This window comes from Mustela lutreola, chromosome 11, assembly GCF_030435805.1.
Source record: "Mustela lutreola isolate mMusLut2 chromosome 11, mMusLut2.pri, whole genome shotgun sequence".
Classification (NCBI taxonomy): Eukaryota; Metazoa; Chordata; class Mammalia; order Carnivora; family Mustelidae; genus Mustela; species Mustela lutreola.
The window spans coordinates 36636552-36659531 of record NC_081300.1 but is presented as its reverse complement, the minus strand read 5'-3'; the positions used below and the strand labels follow the sequence as shown (position 1 = coordinate 36659531).

At 39.5% G+C, this 22980-nt stretch overlaps 1 protein-coding gene across 2 annotated transcripts in view; it reads left to right on the top strand.

Moving 5' to 3' along the window:
* GALNT1 (polypeptide N-acetylgalactosaminyltransferase 1) overlaps window positions 1-22157 on the top strand; it is a 123787-nt gene extending 101630 nt beyond the window's left edge. For both annotated transcript variants that reach the window (XM_059140899.1, XM_059140898.1), the window contains 7 exons: window positions 2561-2731; window positions 4824-4941; window positions 6305-6485; window positions 7744-7883; window positions 15077-15175; window positions 15637-15771; window positions 19930-22157. In XM_059140899.1, the coding sequence (XP_058996882.1) occupies window positions 2561-2731; window positions 4824-4941; window positions 6305-6485; window positions 7744-7883; window positions 15077-15175; window positions 15637-15771; window positions 19930-20076 (991 nt within the window). In that variant the 3' untranslated portion in view covers window positions 20077-22157. The remainder of the gene's footprint in view (window positions 1-2560; window positions 2732-4823; window positions 4942-6304; window positions 6486-7743; window positions 7884-15076; window positions 15176-15636; window positions 15772-19929) is intronic.
* Window positions 22158-22980: the final 823 nt, after the last annotated feature.

Below are 22980 nucleotides of genomic sequence, written 5' to 3'. Positions count from 1 at the left end.
ATTTAAAAAAAAGAAAGGGTATAAGGATTACAAAGGAAAAGTACTGTCAATTGCGGATGGTGTGTTGTTTTTGTTTTTGTTTTTTTTAAAGATTTTATTTATTTGACAGAGAGACACAGTGAGAGAGGGAACACAAGCAGAAGGAGTGGGGGAGGGAGAAGCAGGCTTCCCGCAGAGCAGGGAGCCCACTGTGGGGCTCAATCCCAGGACCTGGGATCATGACCTGAGCCGAAGGCAGATGCTTAATGCCTGAGCCACCCAGGCACCCCCAGATGATGTGTTCTTAATGAAAAAAAGTCTTACACAAAACAGTAGAGATAATAATTTAGCAGTGTTGCCAAATATAAGGTCTCTATAGAAAAGCTTTCTCCACAACAACAAAGAATAGTTAGAAAATATGATGTAAAAAGAAAAAAAGGAATGATCCCATTTATAATAGCAGTAGAAATCAAAAGCTGTAATTAGGAATATGTTTAACAAAATACCGGTGGGGCACCTGGGTGGCTCAGTCAGTTGGATGTCTGACTTTGGCTTAGGTCATGATTTCAGGGTCCAAGGATCGAGCCCTGCATCAGGCTCTGTGCTCAGTGGGGAGTCTGTCCCTCTCCCTCTGCCCTCCCACTCCTGTGCTCACAGGGTCTCTCAAATAATATTTTTTAAAATCCATAAAATAGAACACTTGAAATTTACTAGAAGATAATCTAAGTAGAGAAGAGGATGATATTCATGGATAGAAAAGTAAAAATAGCTCTTCTCCCCACATTGAACTATAAATTCAGTACATTTCCACTTGCAATCTCAACAGAATGTTCTTGGAGGAACTGGCTGGTTCTGTTATGTGGAAATGCGTATTTTTTTTTAAAATCTGAGAAAATTTATGTACCCATGCCTAGACCATAGGAAACATTCAATAAACATCTGTTATTATAAAAATAAAATAGCTAAGATACCCTTGAAGAAGAAGAGTCACATACAACAGTGCTGGCACACTACCAGATACCAAGATTTATTTTGAGGCTATCTTAATTGTGGCAGTGACCTACTGATGCAGAAATTCACAAATAGACTAGTGAAACAGTAATGTCTAGAAACCATCCCATGTTTATATGGAAACTTGACTTATGACAAAGACATTGATAATTACCACAGAGGAAAAAAAAGACCATCAAATAAATCATGCTGGAATAATTGGTTATCTGTAAGGAAAATAAATATAGTTGGACACTTACTGTATATCATACCAAAATCAACTCCATGAGGACTAAAGACTTAAATATGAAAAGCAAAAATGTAATCCTCTTTAAGACGGCATAGGAGAATATCTTTATGATTTTGGTGTAGGGAAAGATTCCTTAAACAATACAGGAAAGATGAAGATGGTGTGGATGCGGAAGATGAGAAAGGTTACATACTCCAGAATGTGACTGCCAGGGACTCTATGTGGTGCACCTTTCCTAGGAAGGAGCTATGGTCATGTGGAAGTTTTTTCAGGTTCATAAAAAATACCACAATACCAACAGAAAAAATTTTTAATATCTGGGGGAATCAGACAATTTGTATGAATAGATACAATCCTGCAGGGAAAATATCCTTTCTAATAACTAGAAAACAAAAAATTTTAAATTGTAAGATACTATTTAACATTATATTGGCAACAAAATGTAAGAAAATATCATCCAAAGTCGATAGCTTTATAAAGAAGCTACAGGGAGAAATATACACATATACCTATGTATATGGAAAGCGGTAAAGATTGAGTGCTACAGAAAAAGTTCATTCCGTTAATTCAGTAAACCCATTCCTATCTTAAAAGCAAAATACTGATTATATGAACATTTGCACTTAGTATTTTATCTTTTTATTTTTTGAAAAAAGTATTTTATTTTGTATGATTACATTCAATTAGCTGGCATATATAGTACATCATTAGTTTTTGATGTAGTATTCAGTGATTCATTAATTGCGTGTAACACCCAGTGCTTGTAGTTTTAAGAGCAAAAAACTATAAGGAACACAAATATCCAAGAATTTACTAAGAAAACTTACCTTAAAATGATTAAATACATAATCATTTAAAACTATTACTTTTGAAAGCTGGAAATATTTGAAGTGTTTTTACATGTGGCAAATACATCAAAGTCTGAATGAAAAGGGAATGGAGGATTATCAACAGTTGCAAGTGTGGTATGTAATGAAGCTTGCTTAAGGGTACCTGGGTGTCCCAGTCAGTTAAGTGTCCGACTGTTGGGTTCAGCTTGGGTCATGAGAAAGAGCCTGGCATCGTGCTCAGCTCAGAGGCCGCTTAAGGCTGTCTGTCCCTCCCCCCCCAGTGCTCTCTTCCCTCCTTCCCTCTCTCTCTCTCATTCTCTCTCACACATTAAAAAAAATAATAATTATGCTAACTTAGTAGGATACAGCAGGAAATTTTTCCACCATTGCTTTTAACATTGTAGAATGTACTTTTATTTTAAAAGCACTTAGCATATAATTATAATATAGTTGTTATGCTGTCCCTCAAAAAGGAAAGTGAAGATTTTTTCATTTGCTTTTATAATTTTAGGAAAACAGTGGTCTGTCCTATCATTGATGTGATCAGTGATGATACTTTTGAGTACATGGCAGGCTCTGATATGACCTATGGTGGCTTCAACTGGAAGCTTAATTTCCGCTGGTATCCAGTTCCCCAAAGAGAGATGGACCGAAGGAAAGGTGATCGGACTCTTCCTGTCAGGTAACTACTTTGTCAGACATTTTCCCCAAGGTGTTATAGACAGGGAAGGGAACAGTGGAGCTTTGGGAATTGTATCAAAAGGATTCTAAGTATATTTTGAGAGACATGAGACACTTGTGTACCATATATGTAAAGAGCCACACAGACATTATTATATTAAAGAGGGCTTTCTCCTCTGATCCATTAATAAAATTGGGATTTTTCATTTATATAAATCTAGTGCACCTGGAAAGTGATGGTTTCATGCGTAAGTTCTTTTATTCCTATATGAACAACATTTTGCAAATCTGTCAGATTTATGCTTTCAGTTGTTAAGGATAATAATATTTAACTTTAAATCCAATTATCCCTGAATTAATTTAAGCGTAATTATAATGTGAAAATATTACCTAAAAGTGGGTCATAGCGCCAAACAAAATACAAGCTTGTAAATTCAGACTTGTACCATCTGGATGGTAGTTACTGACTGATGAGGTTAGAAAAGCATGTTTCAAATATAAAAATAACCAGAATTGACAGAAGTATAAAAAAAGATTTCGTGAACACATTCTGATTTTTCCCCTGTATTATACTTGGTCATCTATAGATTTTTTTTCAGAAAGGGGTAAGAATCTTGACGTTATTCAGAGCCTTGAAATCGAGACCATGAGTCTCTGAGCCATCCTGGGATTCGTCGGGGCAGCATCAGCTTGCTGCCGCTGTCAACACTGAGAGCCCGTCAGGGCCAGGCCTTAGCTTTCTTGCCTCCCGGGCTTCTCAGGCCTGCTTTCCCTTTTCCTTGGGTCCTGTTCCGGCAAAGCTAAGGAGAATTTCGTTAATTCTATGCTAAGTCCTTTCCTATAGCAAAGGTACTTGTCCACGGATTTGCTGACATTTGAAATAACCACCTAAATCGGGAGTTCCTAAGCGTTCCGTAGATGGTGGGCTTCTTTGAGAAATCTGATAAAAGCTAGGAGTCTTTTCTAACAGGGGGAAAGTGTACACGCACAAACAGCGGGTTGAGCATACAATTCTAAGAAATGTAGAGATTTCTCAAAACCTAGGTCAAGAAACCCTGGTACTAAATGGTAACTCTGGGTGTTGGCCTGTTTCCTCTGACTTCTAACATAGTAGACTTCTCATTTTTTTTCTCTTCTAAAATCCATGTATGTCCTAACTTTTATGTGGAAATGACTGTTTGTCCTGGAAAGGCACATGCTGCAGCCCTTCTAACAGCATGGAATCCGTCTGTTTTTAGAGCATGGAATTGGAAGTGACAGTTCATCCTGAAGTGTGATCACCATTGTCTCCTCTGTCCCTGGAACTTGTTTTCTTCTAGTCAGAGTCCATTTTTCTCCATGCTCATCCTTCATGGAAATCAAGTGGTTGATTGATACTCATTTACATCAGTCCTCCTTGGTTATCCTTTCTCTGCTTAATTCCACCTGTTTGCACCCACTCTACATCTCTGGGCCATGTTCTGATGAATTGGGCCCCTCTTCTGTAGAGAATGAACCATTCTTGATCTGGCTAACAGTCCCCTTAGGAGTGACTGATTGTATTCTCTACTCCTCATCTACTAGGAAAAGGATGTCAGTGTTTTCACCCTATGCAGTCTACCTCTTTGAAGTATTTGCCTCACTTTAGAACCTGGTATGTTAGAGTTGCTAACATAAATCCAGTTGGCTGTCTAGTCAGTATAGTTAGTTAATATAGTCAGTGTAGTTGCTAGGGACTATGGGAAGATACCCAGTCAGATGAAGAGAATTATGATAACTAACTTCTGTTTAAGGAGTTTCAGATGGAAGCTTAGTCAGGACCTATGGACCCAGAAAGGTACTGAAAGCAGGAGAGGCCTTGCGATGGGGCAGAGAAGGCTCTCAGGGCACAAGCTGTGACAGAGGGTAGGCCCAACAGTCAGCATGTCTGAAGACCAAATAACATGGCAGAAAAACAGAAAATCCTTAGGTCCCTATGAAAGTTTCTGAAGAGTGTAAGATAAAGCATTTGTTCTCTAGTTCTGAACAGTTAATGAAATAACTTTTAAAATAAAAACTTATTATAAATTTTAAATTTTTAAAATTAACAGCATAGTATTATGATTGAATTTCAGAACACCTACAATGGCAGGAGGCCTTTTTTCAATAGACAGAGATTACTTTCAAGAGATTGGAACATACGATGCCGGAATGGATATTTGGGGAGGAGAAAACCTAGAAATTTCCTTTAGGGTAAGTTCCTTTTGGGAAAAAAATAATCTTTTATTTAACCCTAAATATAGATATACTTTAATTATTCATATTATGTAGCTCTAAATAAAAATTGAATTTAGTGTGAGTTTTGTCAGACTTCAAAAACCTCAGTTCATAAAAATTTCGTATTACTCTTAAGGTTCCTTATAAACTGTATTTTAAACCAATAAATCAGTGATCTTAATAGTTAAACTGTAAAACTTACACAAGATTCCCTAGTTGTTTTGAATTTTTGTTATTTTCAAGGAAGTAATTCAAGCTCTAAAAATAAAAAACAATATGTAGTTTCTATATGCTACTATGGTACTTGACTGCCAAAAACATAATTTCACTTTCTGTAATATGCTTTGTCCTTCTGTTGTGAAAATTATTCCTGCTTACATAAAACCTGGTCACTTTACCGGCTTTACATTTTTTAATAGAAAAAGGCAAAAGAATTCTGAAATTGCTCCAACTTAATTTAACCCGGTCAACCTTATATAAAACCCAGTATTTCACATTGACTAAAATCAACATGTTAAGTGACATTGCGTATTTCTGAAATAATCATCCGGAAACACACAACTTACAGTGCAAACCACGTTGAACTACATTGTAACCTAAACCAGCTACGTCACTTCATTCCTAGTGGATTACTTTGCTCTCTTCGAAAAGGAGAGGTTTGGACTCTAGATCATCTTAGAAATCCCATCCAGCCATTATCACTTTGTGATCCTGAGGGAACTTTAAAATAGAGAGACTGAATATTTAATAGAATTAGAACTTCTCAAAATCTGTTTCAATTATAAATAACCGATTCTTGACTTACAGAAAAATGCATTTTGAAAGGAGCAGAAGGATAATTTCATTAAACTAAGAATATGAACCCAAACTTGATCCCTCTTTTACCCATTTTTAGTTTTTATTCTCATGAAGATGACAGTATCCTGTAACTGTCCAAGTGAATATTTCTAGGATCTGTTTATTGTACAGGCTATGACAAGTTTGGAAAAGGAGGAACAGATAGGACTCCGGCTGAATAATCCATGGTCAAAACCGTGTCCTCACTGTCATGGTCATGACTATGAGCCATGCATATACTACAGAAAAAATTTAAACTTGAATTTAAATTTAAACTTAGGGGCACCTGGGTGGTTCATTTGACTAAGTGTCTGCCTTCAGCTCAAGTCATGATCCCAGGGTCGTGGGATCAAGCCACATGGTTGGCTCCCTAATGCTCAGCAGGAAGTCTGCTTCTCCCTCTCCCACTCCCCCTGTGTGTGTTCCTCTCTCGCTGTGTCTCTGTCAAATTTAAAAAAAAAAAAAAAATTTAAATAAATAAATAAACCATCATTGTTTTCAGATCTGGCAATGTGGAGGGACTTTAGAGATCGTCACCTGCTCACATGTTGGACATGTGTTTCGGAAAGCCACACCTTACACGTTTCCAGGAGGCACAGGACAGATTATCAATAAAAATAACAGACGACTTGCAGAAGTATGGATGGATGAGTTCAAGAATTTCTTCTATATAATTTCTCCAGGTTAGCATTTTGCATTAGAAATATAAGACTAGGGGCGCCTGGGTGGCTCAGTGGGTTGAGCCTCTGCCTTCAGGTCATGATCCCAGGGTCCTGGGATTGAGCCCCATATCACGCCCTCTGCTTAGTGGGGACACTGCTTTTCCCTCTCTGCCTCTCTGCCTACGTCTGCCTACTTGTGATTTCTCTCTCTGTCAAATAAATAAATAAATAATCTTTAAAAAAAAAGACAAGACTAGAACTTTCTTGTCCCTGATCCTAATGCATCTTAGAAGAGGTAAGAAGGGGGTAGAAAAGCTTTGAGAAGAGGCAAAGCACCAACCTCATAGGGTTGTCATAAGGAAGAAATGAAATCACACACAGTGTACAGAGTGGCCAGCACAGAGCCTGCTGTGTTAGTAACAGGAAGCTGTCCGGGCCTGTATTGCAGATGTTACTGTGAGCCCAGGTGTTACAAGTGTTCTCTTTTATTTTTAACCTAATTGTAATGTGGAACATTTGTATGAGAATTTGAGTCTCTCAGGGCCAGTGCAGAGCACAGTAGCATGCCTCATGGGACTTCTGTCCAGGAACTTCTCTGCCATTCAGGGTGTTGTGGGAACAGTGGTTCCACAGCCCTAAGTCTTCCTGACATTGTTAGCATTCCAGCCTCGTTTTTTCATTACCACAGTACCATCAAGTCACAGTTCACACACCAGTGAGTTGTGCAAGAGAAACCTTCCCGAAAACAGTTGCTCTGCTTAATATTTGGGCAAAAGAGATCTTGATTCTTATTTTTGCCTTCACATAAGTGAAAGTCTTCTGAGCCTAGGAAAAGTTACATTTGTGTGTAATACAAGCATTGTATTTAATTCTCACAGAAATTTAATTTTTCGGGACATCTGGATAGCTGCCAGTTGAGTACCCACCTTCAGCTCAGGTCATGATCCCACGGTCCTGGGATCAAGTCCTGCATTGGGCTTCCTGCTTGGCAAAGACCCTGCTGCTCCCTCTGCTTGTATGCATGTATTTTCTCTCTGTCGCTCCCTGACAAAATCTTTTTTAAAAATTAATTTTTCTTTGAAAAAAATAAAACACATGTAAATATATTTCCTTGTTTTTTATTTTGGACAGTGGATTTATGGTATATCACTTCTATGGTCACATCACCAAAATGGTACCCCTTTTCCCATTTGCCTGGCTTGTTAAATGCAATGTTTAAATATAAATTTGTTACTTAATAGAATATGAATAATTCAGAGTCAGTTATTTCTTTCCACAGGTGTTACAAAGGTAGATTATGGAGATATATCATCAAGACTTGGTTTAAGACACAAACTACAATGCAAACCTTTCTCCTGGTACCTAGAGAATATTTATCCTGATTCCCAGATTCCACGTCACTATTTCTCTTTGGGAGAGGTAAAATATATATATTCTATGTGGTTATTTATGTTCTCATTCATCAAAAGCAGTGGATGTTAAACATCCAACAAGGGAATCACTTCATACTAAAATTACATAACCTCAAGTGTGAGAAAGTTCTTGTCGGTTAACACCGTCTACCTCCTAATTTGAAATCTTGTTGATTTTTTGTCGTGTTGCAGTTTATTAAAATAAGAATGTTCTGCTCCTAACTTTACAGGGTTGGACTCTTATTTCAATATTTTAGTGTCTTCTGCAGACTTCTTATTTTAACAAACTGACCCATTTAGTTGAAAGCATACATTCCTAAAGATAAGGTCCTGGTGTTAATTAACCTGAAATGAAAGAAGTAAAGATAAATTTTGAAGAACTGACAAGCAAAGTTGGAAGACCATATATAATGTAAGTCATAGCAGCAAATGATATGTGTGGAGAGGGCCACAGCAGGCCTCATCCCGGGGCTGAACCTTTCTGACACTCAGGGAAAGTAACCCCGCCATTCCATAAGAGGCTGCCACTTCTTCAGTCTTCCCGTGCATTCAACAAATATTTGAGTATCTACTGTAGATACTATCTTACATACAAGGAATACAGCAGGGAATAAAGTCTCTGCTCTTGCAAGCCTTGTAGTCTATGGAGGAAGCTGGCTATTTAAAGTACACAGTATAGCAGGCGGTACTAAGGGCAAAGGAGAATGAGAATGGCTGGCGGGCTTGAGTATTGCTGCTGTTTTTGTTGGGACAAGGCCCCTCATAGGAGTTTTGGTTTTGAGCAGAAATTTACAGAAGTGAATAAGGAAGTCATATGAATTCCTGGGGAAAGAGCATTTCAGGCCCAGGGAAAAACAAGTACAAAGGCCCTAAGATAAGAGTGTACTTAGCGCGTTCCAGAAACAGCAGAGGCCCGTTGTCTGAAATGGGATGAACCAGGGTGGGGAGGGTAGTAGAAGAGGAGGTCGAAACATACCGAAGGTGAGATAACATAGAGCTGGTAGGCCACAGTAAGTACATTATGTTTTATTCTGAGGATGGGAAGGCAGAGAGAGCCAAGCAAACCTTCACTGGGAAAGGAACAGATTGCTTTATTGAGCAAAACTATGAGGGGACAAGAGTAGAGCTGGAGTCTTGGTGAAGGGAAAGAGTAGTGAAGGACTGTGTTAAGATTTTCACCTGAGGGCGCCTGGGTGGCTCAGTGGGTTAAGCCGCTGCCTTCGGCTCGGGTCATGATCTCAGAGTCCTGGGATCGAGTCCCACATCGGGCTCTCTGCTCAGTGGAGAGCCTGCTTCCCTCTCTCTCTCTCTCTGCCTGCCTCTCCATCTACTTGTGATTTCTCTCTGTCAAATAAATAAATAAATAAAAATCTTTTAAAAAAAAAAAAAAAAAAAAAAAAAAAAAAGATTTTCACCTGAGATACTAGGAAGGAAAGTTGGCATTATCAAGATAGGAAGGCTTGTGGAGGAGGCACAGAGACATTCAGTTGGGCAGTTTGGGACATGTTAAATTGGATCCACATAAAGATACAGGGTAGGTCATTGCATTTACAAATCTTCAGTCTGAGTGAGAGACTGGGGCTGGAGATCTGAAGTTAGGGACTATCAGTATATGAAACAAAACTGCATGAGATCGCCTGGGGAAGACCAAACGTAGATGGAGAAGAGGGGGGAGGAATGAGGATCCAGCCATACCAAACTCCACAATGTAGAACTTATGAAATGAGAGGGAATTAGGCAAAAAGATTTAGAGAAGAGTGACCACTGAAATAGAACCAAGAGAGTGGTATCCCAGAGACTAAGTGAAAGATGTGTTTCAGGAAAGAGGAAGTGGTTGGCTGTTGAGAAAGACTATTGCAGAGAACTGGCCATTGGACTGGCAAAGGAGAAGCTGTCATTAGGCACCATCTCACTGTGTCCATAGGGTTCCCATGGTGATTGGTAGGGACAAAATCCCTAGTGGCTTCGAAGAAGTGGAGATCACGATTGTGGCAAGTCTTGTAAGAAATTTTGTTTAAAGAAGAGCAGAGAAATGGTTGGTAGCTAAAGAGGAATATGGAGGAAAGGGGGGGTTGTTTGCTAAAAAAGAGCCATTGATTGTAGGAGTCATGTTTAGTAGATGATCATGGTGGGGGACAGGATGAGAAGGCAGGGCATCCATTGAAATAGAAAGGAAGGTGGAGGGAGTGGGGACAAATGTTAGGGTCATTTGAATTGAGGGTAGAAGCAGGTAGTTGTGGTGGAAGTATGAGCTCTTCTGATTCTTTTGTTTCCTTATTGAACAGAAGATTGTCAGTTGAAAGTGAAGAGAGGGTATTGATTGGGGGGGGCAGGTAGGGAACGAGGAAGTGATGTAGAGTAGGGTGTCAGAGAGCAAATACATCACAGAGGGGAGCCCAGGGACTAATAGTGGTGAGTCAGAGTGAAACTATTCAGTCCATGCCAGGGTGAGTACAGGTTACTGTTCGCCCTTAGTTGTTACTGAGGCTACTTCAGGCTTGACTCGAGCGCCTCTGAACTTTGTTGTCATTTAAGAAATTCATCCTCAAGCAGATGAGTATGCGGTTTCTTGCTTCATTAATGAGACTGTTCCCTTTGTTGTAGCCACATTCCGGTCAAGGGGGGTTGTTTGTGGGAGGGTGAATATTGGCCATCAAAATTTTCAGTGTACCATGGAATGTATATGGGGGCTGTACCATGGGAAGATTTATAGCAGTTGCTCCTGTAATTTGCCTTTTTAAAAATTTATTTATATTTTACTTAAGTAACCTACAGTGCAATATTGGTTTCTGGAGTAGAATTCGGTGATTCGTTATTTACATCCAATACCCAGTGCCCATCACAAGAAGTGCTTTCAATACCCATCACCCATCTCGCCCGTCTCCCTGCCCACCTCCCTCCATCAACCTTCAGTTTGTTCTTTATCATTAAGAGTCTCTTGTGGTTTCCCTCTCCTTTTTCCCCCTTTCCCATATGTTCATCTGTTTTGTTTCTTAAATTCCACATGAGTGAGATCCTGTGGTATTTGTCTTTCTCTGACTTATTTCATAGAGCATAATACACTCTAGGTCTATTCACGTTGTTGCAAATGGCAAGATTTCGTTCTTTTTGATGGCTAATATTCCAGTGCACGCATGTGCGCATGCACACACGCACACACAATCTTTATTCATTCATTAGTCAGTGGACATTTGCTATTTGAGCTCTCTCCATAGTCTGGCTATTGATAATGCTGTTTTAAACATGGGGGTGCATGTATCCCTTTGAATCTATTTTTGTATCCTTCAGGCAAATATCTGGTAGTGTAATTGCTGAATCATAGGACAGTTGTATTTTTAACTTTTTGAGGAACCTTCATACTGTTCTCCATACTGGCTGCACCAGTTTGCATTCCCATCAGCAGTGTAAGAGTGTTCCCCTTTCTCTACATCCTCTCCAACACCTGTTTTTTGTGTTGTTAATTTTAGCCATTCTGGTCGTATCTCATTGTGGTTCTGATTTTCCCTGATGATGAGTGACGTTGGGTATCTTTTCATGTGTCTGTTAGCCATCTGGATGTCTTCTTTGGAAAAGTGTCTATTCCTGTCTTCTGTCCATTTCTCCCCCCCCCCCCCCAGCCTCTAAGGTCTTCTGCTCATTTCTTAACTGGATTATTTGGGTTTTTTGGACGTTGAATTTGATAAGTTCTTTATAGATTTTTGGATACTGACTCTTTATCAGATATGTTATTTGCAGATAACTTCTTTCATCCCATTGGCTACCTTTTTAGTTGTGTTGATTGCTTCCTTCGCTGTGCAGAAGTTTTTTATCTTGATGAAGTCACAGTATTTTTTTGCTTTTGTTTGCCTTCTCTCTGGTGACATGTCTAGTAAGAAGTTGCTACAGCTAAAGTGAGAGAGGTTTCTGCCTGTGTTATCCTCTAGGATTTTGATGGTTTCCTGCCTCACGTTTAGAAATGGATAAAAGCATCTGTTTTGAATTTATTTTCGTGTGTGGTATAAGAAAGTGGTCCATTTTCATTCTTCTGCATTGTTGCTGTGCAGTTTTCCCAACACCATTTTTGAAGAGACTGTTTTTTCCATTGGATATTCTTTCCTGTTTTATTAAAGATTAGTTGACCATATAGTTGTGAGTATACCTTGCCTTTAGAATAGAGAAGGAGTTGTTTTTTCCTCTTGAATTGACCCAATTTTGGATAATACCTAGGCATTGTTCGCTGGGCCAGAATACAGGCGTATTATAAAGAGCTAACCCACAGTAGATGATTGCCAAGGCAAGTTTGTTCTTTACCTGCCTCTTAACAGCTGGCTTTTTAAAAACAGATTTTATCATCTGTGGCCTGCTTGTCACTGCCTTTTTAACAAAGCAGATGGTCCTAAGCTTGTTTGCCCTTAAGATCAGGCCATCCTATAGAGTTGCTCTAACTTTTGGGGTTGGGGTCTTTCTTAAGCACCCACCCTAGTGCAGCTGGGGATCTCATGCTGGGATCATAACTCCAGCTACATGAGCTTTACTGTGCTAAAAACTGGAATTTAGACTGGAGAATTTAGTCTGGAGAATCCTGAAATCCTAGGATTTTAGAGTAAAAGGGAATGAGAGGTAGGAATTTAGTCTCTACCTTCACTAAGTCTGACTCTCATAGCTGCTATAAAATCTGGAACTGAGTAGATGTGTTTCTTTGTGATATCTAATAACTGTTAATCAAGGCGATAAATAAAATAAACAACCAAAGAAACCAAGTAAGTCAGACCTTTTGACAGCTTAGTCAGTCTTACGGACTAACCCATGGCTTCTCTCGGCAGATCTAACAACCCTAAGATATGTAGTGAGCATGAACTCTGTAGGTGCCGGTCTGAGTGCTTTATGTTTTCCTCAAACCAAAACTATGAGATATAGGTGCTATTATCTCCACTTGACAGTAAGGAAACTGAGGCATACCTAAATGGTTTGAACAACATCCTCAGGTCACAGCTGCGAAATGGAAGAGGTGGAATTTGAACATAGACAACATGGCTTGAGAGCTTGTGCTCGTAACCATTAACAGCCATACTCTTTCTCATATCCAACCAATATTTCTCTTATGGCCGAGAGGGAAAAAGTGAATCCAGATTCCGTTATACGAGATTCCAAAAATCTTTAATTGTCTGTATTGTTCCACCTTTTGGAGGAGAATAAGCAAAAACTAAGAAACCTAGGCTCTTGGTTCCTGTCTGTTCCCAGGAATGAGTGTGTTCACAGTTATTTTCAACTTCCATATTATAATGATAGATGTAATGATAGATGAGTTGCTGAATGTGTGGATAAGGAAGAAAACCTGACATTTATCCTGGGCCTTCTACGTGTGAGTTTCTGTTAGGCTTCTGCATGTGTTACCTTACTGAGCGCCCTCGGCAAATCTGGGAGAGATTGGTACCCGTTACACAGATGAGAAACTGAGGTTCTTACAGCTTTCCCAGTTACTGTGTTCTAAAGAATACTGAGGTCGAATGTCCCCCAAGCTGCTCGACTAGAAAGGCAGGGGATGGGGGAGGAGGAAGTAGATTTTGTGATCAGAAATGTTTGGGAAATGCTGCTTGTTATATCTTAACATCTTTCTCTACCACCCGTCCCCACCCCTACCAAAAGTCACGGTATAGTAAACTGCTTTGAGAAGTCCTTCAGCAAAAAACCTATTTAAATGTTTAACCCAGTAATTTTTAGACATATTTGATCACAAAACCCCCCTGTATGGTGGCACATAGGTCAACGCTTGGCTGGATGATTTTGTTCAGATCATGGTTCTGGGAGTTACCGTCTTAGAGTGCAAACTGGTCACGGTCTCGTAGCTAGTAATGCTAGAGTAGGGAAAGAAACCCACATCTGCAGGTCCCCATACCCCAAACTTTCACTCCTGCCCACCTGCCTCAGAAATGCACCCCTTTCCCCCTGACCACTGTATTTCAGACGTTGCTGTGATCCAAGTGGAAAGCTCCCATTTCCTGTTTTCCTCACCTGTTGTACATGGTGCTTGGGACCTTTTTGGTTTGGCTCCTTGGCAAGCCTGGCTCTGTAAGGAAAGATGTGTTACTCAGACATAAACAAATCCTATAAAAAGGACCATTAGCCTGCTAACTTTCCTCCTGGAAATAATTTAGATCCATTAAGATTTCTACTAATTCCAGAAAGTATGAACAGGAAGTGGGCACTTTTATGTGCCTTTCACAGAGGGATAAGGATGTGGTAACTTGGCTTCATTAGCGTGTGTGCACATTGTTTCCCATCACTGACAAGGAGTTCCTCTCAAACCATGGAAAACTTTAGCCTTTGTGTCCGCATCTGTCGTGCACATCCCGTGTGGTAGCTGCTTGCCACCACTGGCTGTATTTAAATGAACTAAAATTAAATAAAATTTGAAAGTCAGTTCCTCAGTCACACAAGCCAGATATTTAGTGCCCAATAGCAAGAAGTAAAAGAAGAAATATAATAAAGTACTCAATAGCCACACAGGCTAGTAGCTACCATGTTGGATGGCACAAGTAGAGAACACTTCCATCGTCAACGAAAGTTCTACCAGACAGCACTGGAGACATTAACACAAACAGCCAACACAGGAGGTTGTCTGCCTTGTCATTCGACACATTTCTCCCTGCCCAGGCCTTGAGCTGAGGTAACCACATTGCTTGCCAAATCCACTTTAAAACAAACTTATAATTACTGTATGCCCTCTGTAATCCTCATTACTTTCAAATAATTTAGGTGCGTCCTAGAACAGTTTTCACAGGAAGTACTGTATCAGGGTTCCAGACCATCCCGTCAGTAGTTATTCCCCTGCCCGGTTAGGGGGAACGTCAGGACTGTATTTATGTTTAGGAGTATCTACTCTAACGAGGAAATCCCCCTCTTCCTACATCAAGTCTTCTAGTTTAAGGATCCCTGATAATTTAGAATCTCGGTTTCATTAGACATCCTGATGATTACCAGATGTCTTACCCAAGAGGACGTCTCTTACCTCTCTTTCCTAGACAGTCATCAAGATGGAACTTGGAATGTGAGGGAACTCGAAGGATTGATTGTGCAACAAGGCCGCTGAGCATCCTGCTGTTGGTCCGGTCCGCTCTGTGTGTGTGTAGTGGAAAGCTCAGACCTTACTGTGCATACATATCTGTGTATGTGTTTGTCTAGTTTACCTCTCACTTCCATGTTTTCATTATTGTCCCATAGATACGAAATGTGGAAACAAATCAGTGTCTAGATAACATGGCCAGAAAAGAGAATGAAAAAGTTGGAATTTTTAACTGTCATGGTATGGGAGGTAACCAGGTGAGTATTTTAGTAAAGCTTGAAAAGGAATAATTTTTGGATTTGTTTTAATCTTATGCCCCTTTTATCTCATTACATCATTCAGGAAATATTTTCCTACCTATGAAGAGACAATAATAAAGACTTTTTAGGAGAAGGGAGCTTTTAATCTAATGATTATTTTTAAATGAAACATTTGTAAAAGGCCCCTTTGTGAGAACTGTATTTACATTGCTGTGCATGAGATTTACTTTGCCCTTTTTAGTCAAACAGATGACAGCTCTTGACAATACACTCAGTGTATACAGAGAGCTCAAGGTCATTTTTTCTTTCCTCTGTGCAAAATTAGCAGTAGCTTTTCTGAGTCATTCTCCTAATACTACATTACTCAAGTTCAAAAAAATCTTGAAATATTTTTTTTCTTCCAGATTACTGGCTGCTTTCTTTCAGTGTTAAAGCTTATATGTGTGCATCTTTTTCAGGTTTTCTCTTATACTGCCAACAAAGAAATTAGAACAGATGACCTTTGCTTGGATGTCTCTAAACTTAATGGCCCAGTCACAATGCTCAAATGCCACCACCTAAAAGGCAACCAACTTTGGGAATATGATCCAGTGGTAAGTTAGTCAGTTGCATATAGGAGTGAAATTAAGTGTGTTTTGTAGCTAAAAGAAGGAATTCTTTATAGTGAAAAGAATTAATTCTTAGAGTTTGAATATGTATCAGATTGTTCTTACACTCTAAAAATGGACAGATGGTGGCACGTCTGGGTGTCTCAGTGGGTTAAGCATCTGCCTTTGGCTCAGGTCATGATCCCAGGGTCCTGGGATTGAGCCCTGCATCGGGCTGTCTGCTCAGCGGGGAGCCTGCTTCTTCCTCTCCTTCTGCCTGCCTCTCTGCCTACTTGTGATCTCTGTCAAATAAATAAAATCTTAAAAAAATAAATTTTAAAAAAAGTGGACAGATGGGAAAAACAACCCAAGTAAAAGAGACAGGTTTTATAATCTCCCTGGTGATTGGCCTTGCCTCCAGTTCTGGTCCTTGTTGCCATTATAGCCACTCTTTCTTCTGTCTGTCCTCAAGCTCTGTTGTCTTGCATGGGAGAAATGGAGCCAGGAGGAGCCTGTTTAAATTACTGAATTAAACACTTAAGTATGAGGTGAGCTTTAAATAATGAAATTCTCTGGCTCATGATTGTTCTGTGACATATAACAAAACTTTTTATCTTTGCTTTCCTCTGGAACTTCTCCCACTTGCCACACACTGTATGTTGTACTCACACGGAGGTGCATGAAGAATCCATCAAAGCATGCCCAGTGAGTCTCTCTCCTGTGCCTTGTACCTGGCTAACCTCCCAACTTGTGCTTTTGCTTTATAGTTCTGGAACCAGTTCCAGAATCTTCAGTAGGTCTTACTCTGGTTTTTTTTCCTCTGCACCTACAGTTGTCTCTCTCATGTTAGGAAAGACTTCTCCTCCTGCTTGACTTTCTATAATCCATCCTGTGTTATATCACAGTGAGTGGCTGACATTCATGCCTCTGGTTCTCCAGCCTTAGCTCCTGCCTCAGCCTGACACTACCAAAACAGATCCTGGATGCAAAGCCACGACCATTTCTGTCTCTTTTCCCCTAACTTCTCTGTTAGCATTTACTGTTGGGGAACAGATGAGATTTTAACTTTTATCCATTGGCTTTAGATGCACTACTGCTTAGTGTCTTCTCTTAGCTTTCTCTCTCTCCATCTGCTTGGATTACTCCATTGCTGCTTTCTTCCCCTTCCATGGAGATTGTGCCATATGACCATGTCATATGCAAACCCTGGGCTGCTTCAGTCATCAGCCCTACTGTTCCTAGAACATGCCCTGTACCCTCGTACCTGCACTGAAGATCATATAGTTAACCTCTGCTTCTGACAAATCCTACTCCATCTTGAGGGTCCAGCTCTGACATCGCTTCCCTGAAGCCCAGCTAGAAATCAGCTCCCTCTCTTTTAGTTCCAATCCTCCCTGACCTGTCGTGCTCAACTGCTTTGTACTTGTTTCTGTTCCAGTCTTCTCTCCACTGTTAACTCCTAGAGGGCAGAGACTGTGCTTTATAAATCCCGGGTGTCAAACTATGGTAAAAGTAACTCTAAATATAAGAGTTCAGTTAATAGCACTGTTAGAAATGGCCTGAACCGGCTGTTCTGGGGTTGGTCATGGGCATGGGCTGCCGCCGCTCTGGGCACAGCTGCTCCAGCACTACAGGCTGTGCAGCCTCTTGGCCCTCAGATGCTTCGTGCCAGGGGCACCCCACAGTGACTCAACTGACTAAAGCACCTGGCGCCCTTCCTGCTAAGTGTCCAGGTTGTGAGCTCAGGCTTGTGAGACCGAGCCCTGAGGCTGGCTCCATGCTAAGCAGGAGTCTGCTTGATATTCTATCCCTCTGCCCCTCCTTCCCAGCTCATGTTCTCTCTAAAATAATCTTTGAAAAAAAATCAATAAATCTCCCATTCAGTGAAAAATGACAGTCTGTTAGGAAACACAAAACCTGTTTATAGTAGCATGAACAAATATAGGCTTACTCTTCTTAATGAGTGGAAGTAAGTGGCTTCTGGGGTAGAGATTCAGTGGCACAGTGGTGTGAGGGATAATTTTGCTGCATATTCCTAGCCTTTTTTGTGGCCACAGATGGCTCTTGTAGCTCTTACCCTCATATCCCAACTCGAGGGAAAAGAAAGAGAAGAGGGGACATCGCCCTACCCCATGTTTTGCTCTTTATCAGGAAAGCCAGAGCTTCTCCTGGACCTCCCCTTGCAGAGTCTGCTGTCTTATGGGCCAGAACTTTATCTCATCCTGACACCCCCTCCACCAGCTGAAAGGGAGGCTGGTTAAACAGGCATTGGGGTTCCGGTGTCGCTGGTGTGAGGGAGACAGAAGTGGGAATGGCTGCCTGTAGCCTGTGTATGATCTACGCAGTCCACCACACCTAGTATTCCAGAAGTAGATATGTGGTTAGAAATTTAAGGAGCTTAAAGTGGGTTTAGGGGATTTAGAAAGCAGCAGTTATGAGTGTAAAATTTTAAACCGTCTGGAGCTCTTTGCACAGAGTCTTGTCTGAGATAAAATTTTAGTTTGCAGGCTGGGTTCTACCAGAAGCAGACTCAGATAAAGTTTAGTGTTCACAGTGTTTAGTAGGCAGCAGCCTTTGGATCAGCACCTGTAAAAAGGAGAGGGATAAGGCCCGAGTTGGGCAGAGGGAGGAGTCACATCGCGCTGCGGCTGCCCACACTCCGCCAGCTGCACAGGGAGCTCTGGGACAGCCTGTCAGTGTTGTCCTGCCTCCATCGGTCAGAAACACAGCAAGCTAGAGAAATAAAAAAAATAAATTACTGACATATTTTAAGTTTTATTTATTTAAGTAATCTCTGTACCCAACATGGGGCTCAAACTCAAGAACCCAAGATCAAGAGTCCCACATGCTCCCTGGAACCAGCCGGGTTCCAGGGAGTCATGATGTCTTAGCTTCCAAAGGAACCCTAGAATAAAACCCAGGGCCTTGTTTTATGGGTGTAGAGACACTGCAGCCCAGAATGGAACTTACCCTTTGTTACATAAAGATTATTTAAAGATTATTGGTCACAGAGCAGATAAAATGATGTAACAGTATCTCAAGCCTGGAATTCTAGACCCAAGGGTCTTTGCACAGTCCCATACTATCTTCATCTTACTTATATTCTATATTACATTTGGTTCATGACACCAGGTTCTCGTGCTTTGATGATCGTAACTGTCCTTTCTAGAATAAATTGCAGATTTTGATCCAATTATATCTAGAGATAAAGGGCAAGAGCCAGCAAATTATCTTTTCTAGGTTACAAGTAGACTTCAGGCAGTTAAAATGACAGCTCTTATCCTCTCCTTCAAAGGTTACAGCTGTCAACTGTTTATCCTTCATCAAGCTTTTTCTCTCTGGAGACTAGTCAGTGCCAACTGGGTCCTCTTCTGAGTACAGTGACAATAGTCCCCATGAAAAGGACATGTTCCAGATAAAAGAATTACATTAAAATAGAGGGATGAGTATCAGTCAAATAAATGTGTGTTAGTAAACATTTTTTACATTTCCTTATAGTTGTATGTTTACAGGATAATGCTTAATTCACATTCCTACGCTGCTTCTTTGAGTAACAAATGAACTGACCTACACTAATCACTCCTAACCCTCCTCTGTCCTGACGTTTTGAAATATTCAAAATCAACATGACAGCATCAGATCCGTAGCACAGACAAGAACATAGAAAATTATATAGCTGCATCTCTCAGCCATTTATTAAGGGCTGCTTCATCAGTCTTACAATCTCTTAAGATTTTGAGTATTCTAAAGGACCTGAGTTGCTAAGAACTTGAGGTTTGGAATCACAGAATTAATTTGAACAGCCTTATCACAGGGAAGTGAAGTGATTTTGAAATAGCTTTTTGAAAATAGGTTGAGGATCCTAAATTAGGAACCACTAATCTGATTTTTTTTCCCCCCCGGAAGCTGAAGCACAAAAGTGAAATTTCTCCCAGTGCTTTAGAGCTTGTGCAGAATTGGGACTTAGCATTTTGGTTATCTTACTTCAAGTTCAGCATAACCCCCTATACCCCAGTGCCTTTCTCCCTCCCACATAGCTCTTACGGCGGTCTTTATGTAGACGCTTTTCTGCAGAGCAGTTTAAGTCTTACCAAAAATGATGGTTGAGATGTGTGAATTTTATTTTTCACTTTCATGTTAAGATTTCTTTTCTGTCACTTTCAGAAATTAACCCTGCAGCATGTGAACAGTAATCAGTGCCTGGATAAAGCCACAGAAGAGGATAGCCAGGTGCCCAGCATAAGAGACTGCAATGGAAGCCGGTCCCAGCAGTGGCTTCTTCGAAATGTCACCCTTCCAGAAATATTCTGAGACCAAATTTACAAAAAAAAGAAAAAAAGAAAAAAAAAAAGAAAGAAAGAAAAGAAAAGAAAAAAGAAAAAAAATAAGGATTGACTGGGCTACCTCAGCATACATTTCTGCCACATTCTTAAGTAGCAAAAAAGGAAAAGTGCTTTCCTCCTCCGGGGATGTAAGGTTTATCAGCCATTAAAACTTAGACTCCTCTCGCTTTTCACTAGCTGTGAACCAGCCTTCTTGTCCAAAGGACGTGAAACTACATAGTAGCGAGACTGTGCACACTGATGTTTACAAGATTGAAAGAGTCATAAGAGTCATCAAGAATCACGGTAAAGAATATTCAGACAATGATGCAATCAACACAATGTGCTTTCCAGAGCTGCCCCTCGTACAGTTTGCTTGCACGTCAGTAACTGCTGCTGAACGTGTGATCCTAATGAAGAGATTTCCAAGATTTTTTTTCTGATTAGAACTGGTAACCAGTATATTAAATATTGATATAAAAATAAGTGAAAAAGAACTGGAACCAGTTTCAGAATCATGAAAACAACATTTTTACGATTTAAGAAGAATATATTAAACAGGGTTTAAAGGAAATTAAAACAGAACTATGAGAAGTACAATTTGTTATAGTATAGTATCAAATTTCTATATAGATTTTATACCTCAGTGGGGGAAAATAACTGATTCCAATGACATTCATTTTCATCTGTGATAGTCATGGATGCTTTTTTTTTTCCTTGGGGTGCTGAAATTGAGCTGAAAAAAAAAAGGCTCTTTGAACATAGTTTTAATTGCTTTCTTCAATTTTTTATTTGGTTTATGGGCTGTTGGAATTGTAATTTTTAATTGCCTTCAAAGAATGAAGATTTAACATAATGTCTGGTCTCACTGAACACGTTAGATCTCTCAGTTGCTCTTGGGTCAACTGGCTTGTAGACTTTCACATACAAATTTCTTATTAGATCTTGAACTTCTTAACTTGATTCAGCTGATTATGCTTAATACCCAAGATTCATACTACTGTACTACAGATTTATTTTCACAGCAATAAATCTTCAGTTCTTTATGATTCCACTCAACAAAAGGCCTGCAGAAGTGATTATTTGGATATTTAGAGAGGATACAATGGATGTTTTTTTGGAAAACTTTTTTCACTCCATACTCAGATGTGCTTTATTGTCAAGTGCATATTTAGATTAGGTTCTTGAATTGTAATGGTGATCTGCTGCCCTTTTTTTTTTTTTTTTAATAAAATTTGACTGAAAATGTTTGACCTTGTTTTAATGAGTTAACCGAAGAACTGCAGCTACTGCTCCACATTAGTCCTGCATTTCTTCCGTTTAGGTTAAATTCATTTTATTTTTTCTGATTTTTAATACCACAAAATAACTTCAGAATCAATTAAAAGTTGAGTTAATTTCATAAAAGATCTCATTGTGACATTTTTTTCTGATATGTAAAGCAGTTCATTGGCAAAAGTGTATTTCCTTATTTGTAAGGTTATATTTAGTGACATTCTTTTCTTTGATTATCAAGGACTCTCATTGCAGGCAGTGCTATTTGTTGTGCCTAAGAATGTTTCTGAAAGTTCTGTCACTAATACTACTTGTGAAGTTGAGTGCACGGAAAGTTTCTCATCTCCTATTCAAGTTAATCAGTATCAAGAATATGAAGCACATGTGGAGGCTTTAGGGTGAGACTGTAGTACAGAATGCAGAAATTTTGTCCCCAGGAAATTTGCAGTGAAGTAGGTGCTGGATTGGTTCCCCCTCCCCCCGCCCGCCCCACTCCATGAGCTCTGTTAATTCTGTCTTCATTAGGCCTCTATGTTTGAATAAACCAGATGTCTAATAAATTATTTTCATGCTCAGAATTTCAGGTTTTTATACTCTAGTATAGCTTGGTCTTATTTCTTACTGTAAGAAAGCTTAATAGCAATGTGATTTAAGGTTCTGTTTTGTTTTTTAAGAGGGGGATGTGAGTGATTTAATTCATGGGTACTTTTAGAACCTGATGATATTCCCATTGCCTTTATTTTTCTAATTAAAGAATTCCTACATACTTTGAAAAATATAAAATATTCCTCAATAGTTGTGCCTTACATTGATTTATTTGAAGTTAAAATGGATCCCTAGTCATTATATCTATTTGTAGGTCAGGCTGTATGCTAACCACTATTAATAAGTCAAACTGGGAAGAAAAAAAATGAATCATAAAGAAAGCCAAAGATGAAAAGGGGATTATTATTGGATCACTGAAGAATTCATAAATGTGACAAGGATAATCTGAATCTCTCAAATGTATTCACCTTATTCTAATCCCAATTCATGTTAACATCTTTCTGTTCTAATTGGCAGTCTCAAAAAATAGTAAAGTGAAGAGCAGCATGTAGGCCATGTCCTGATTTCCCTAGTCTACATTTAGCTGGAAAAGAGAAGTTCTGTAGGTTTGGTGCTCTCCCCATCTTCCAAGAAATACACCAAAAGCAGACTGAACTCCAGAATTACATGTTTTTTAAAGAAGAAAGTAAATCAGAAGGTAGTGTTTCTGAGGCAGCAACTGTGAGCAGAGGTATACAAAGACAATCATTTTTTATTCTGGAAAATTAGATGTGTTCTCAATTACATAACACTTTTCCCATTCTCTGACTTCCTGAAGTTTAACAAGAATTTGCTTGATCTACTAGAACTAATAGTTTTGCAGGAAATGTGGCAAAACTCAGTCATATTGTCTATATACTAGCAACAAATTAAATTTTAAATTCTTACCATCTGTAATCATATCAAACAAGTCAAATACCTAGAATGTTAACAAGAAATATGTAAGACTTCTACCCTACAAAACTACAAAACGTTGCTGAAACTACAGAACGCTGCAATAAATATATTCATGAATTGAAAGGCTGCATACTGT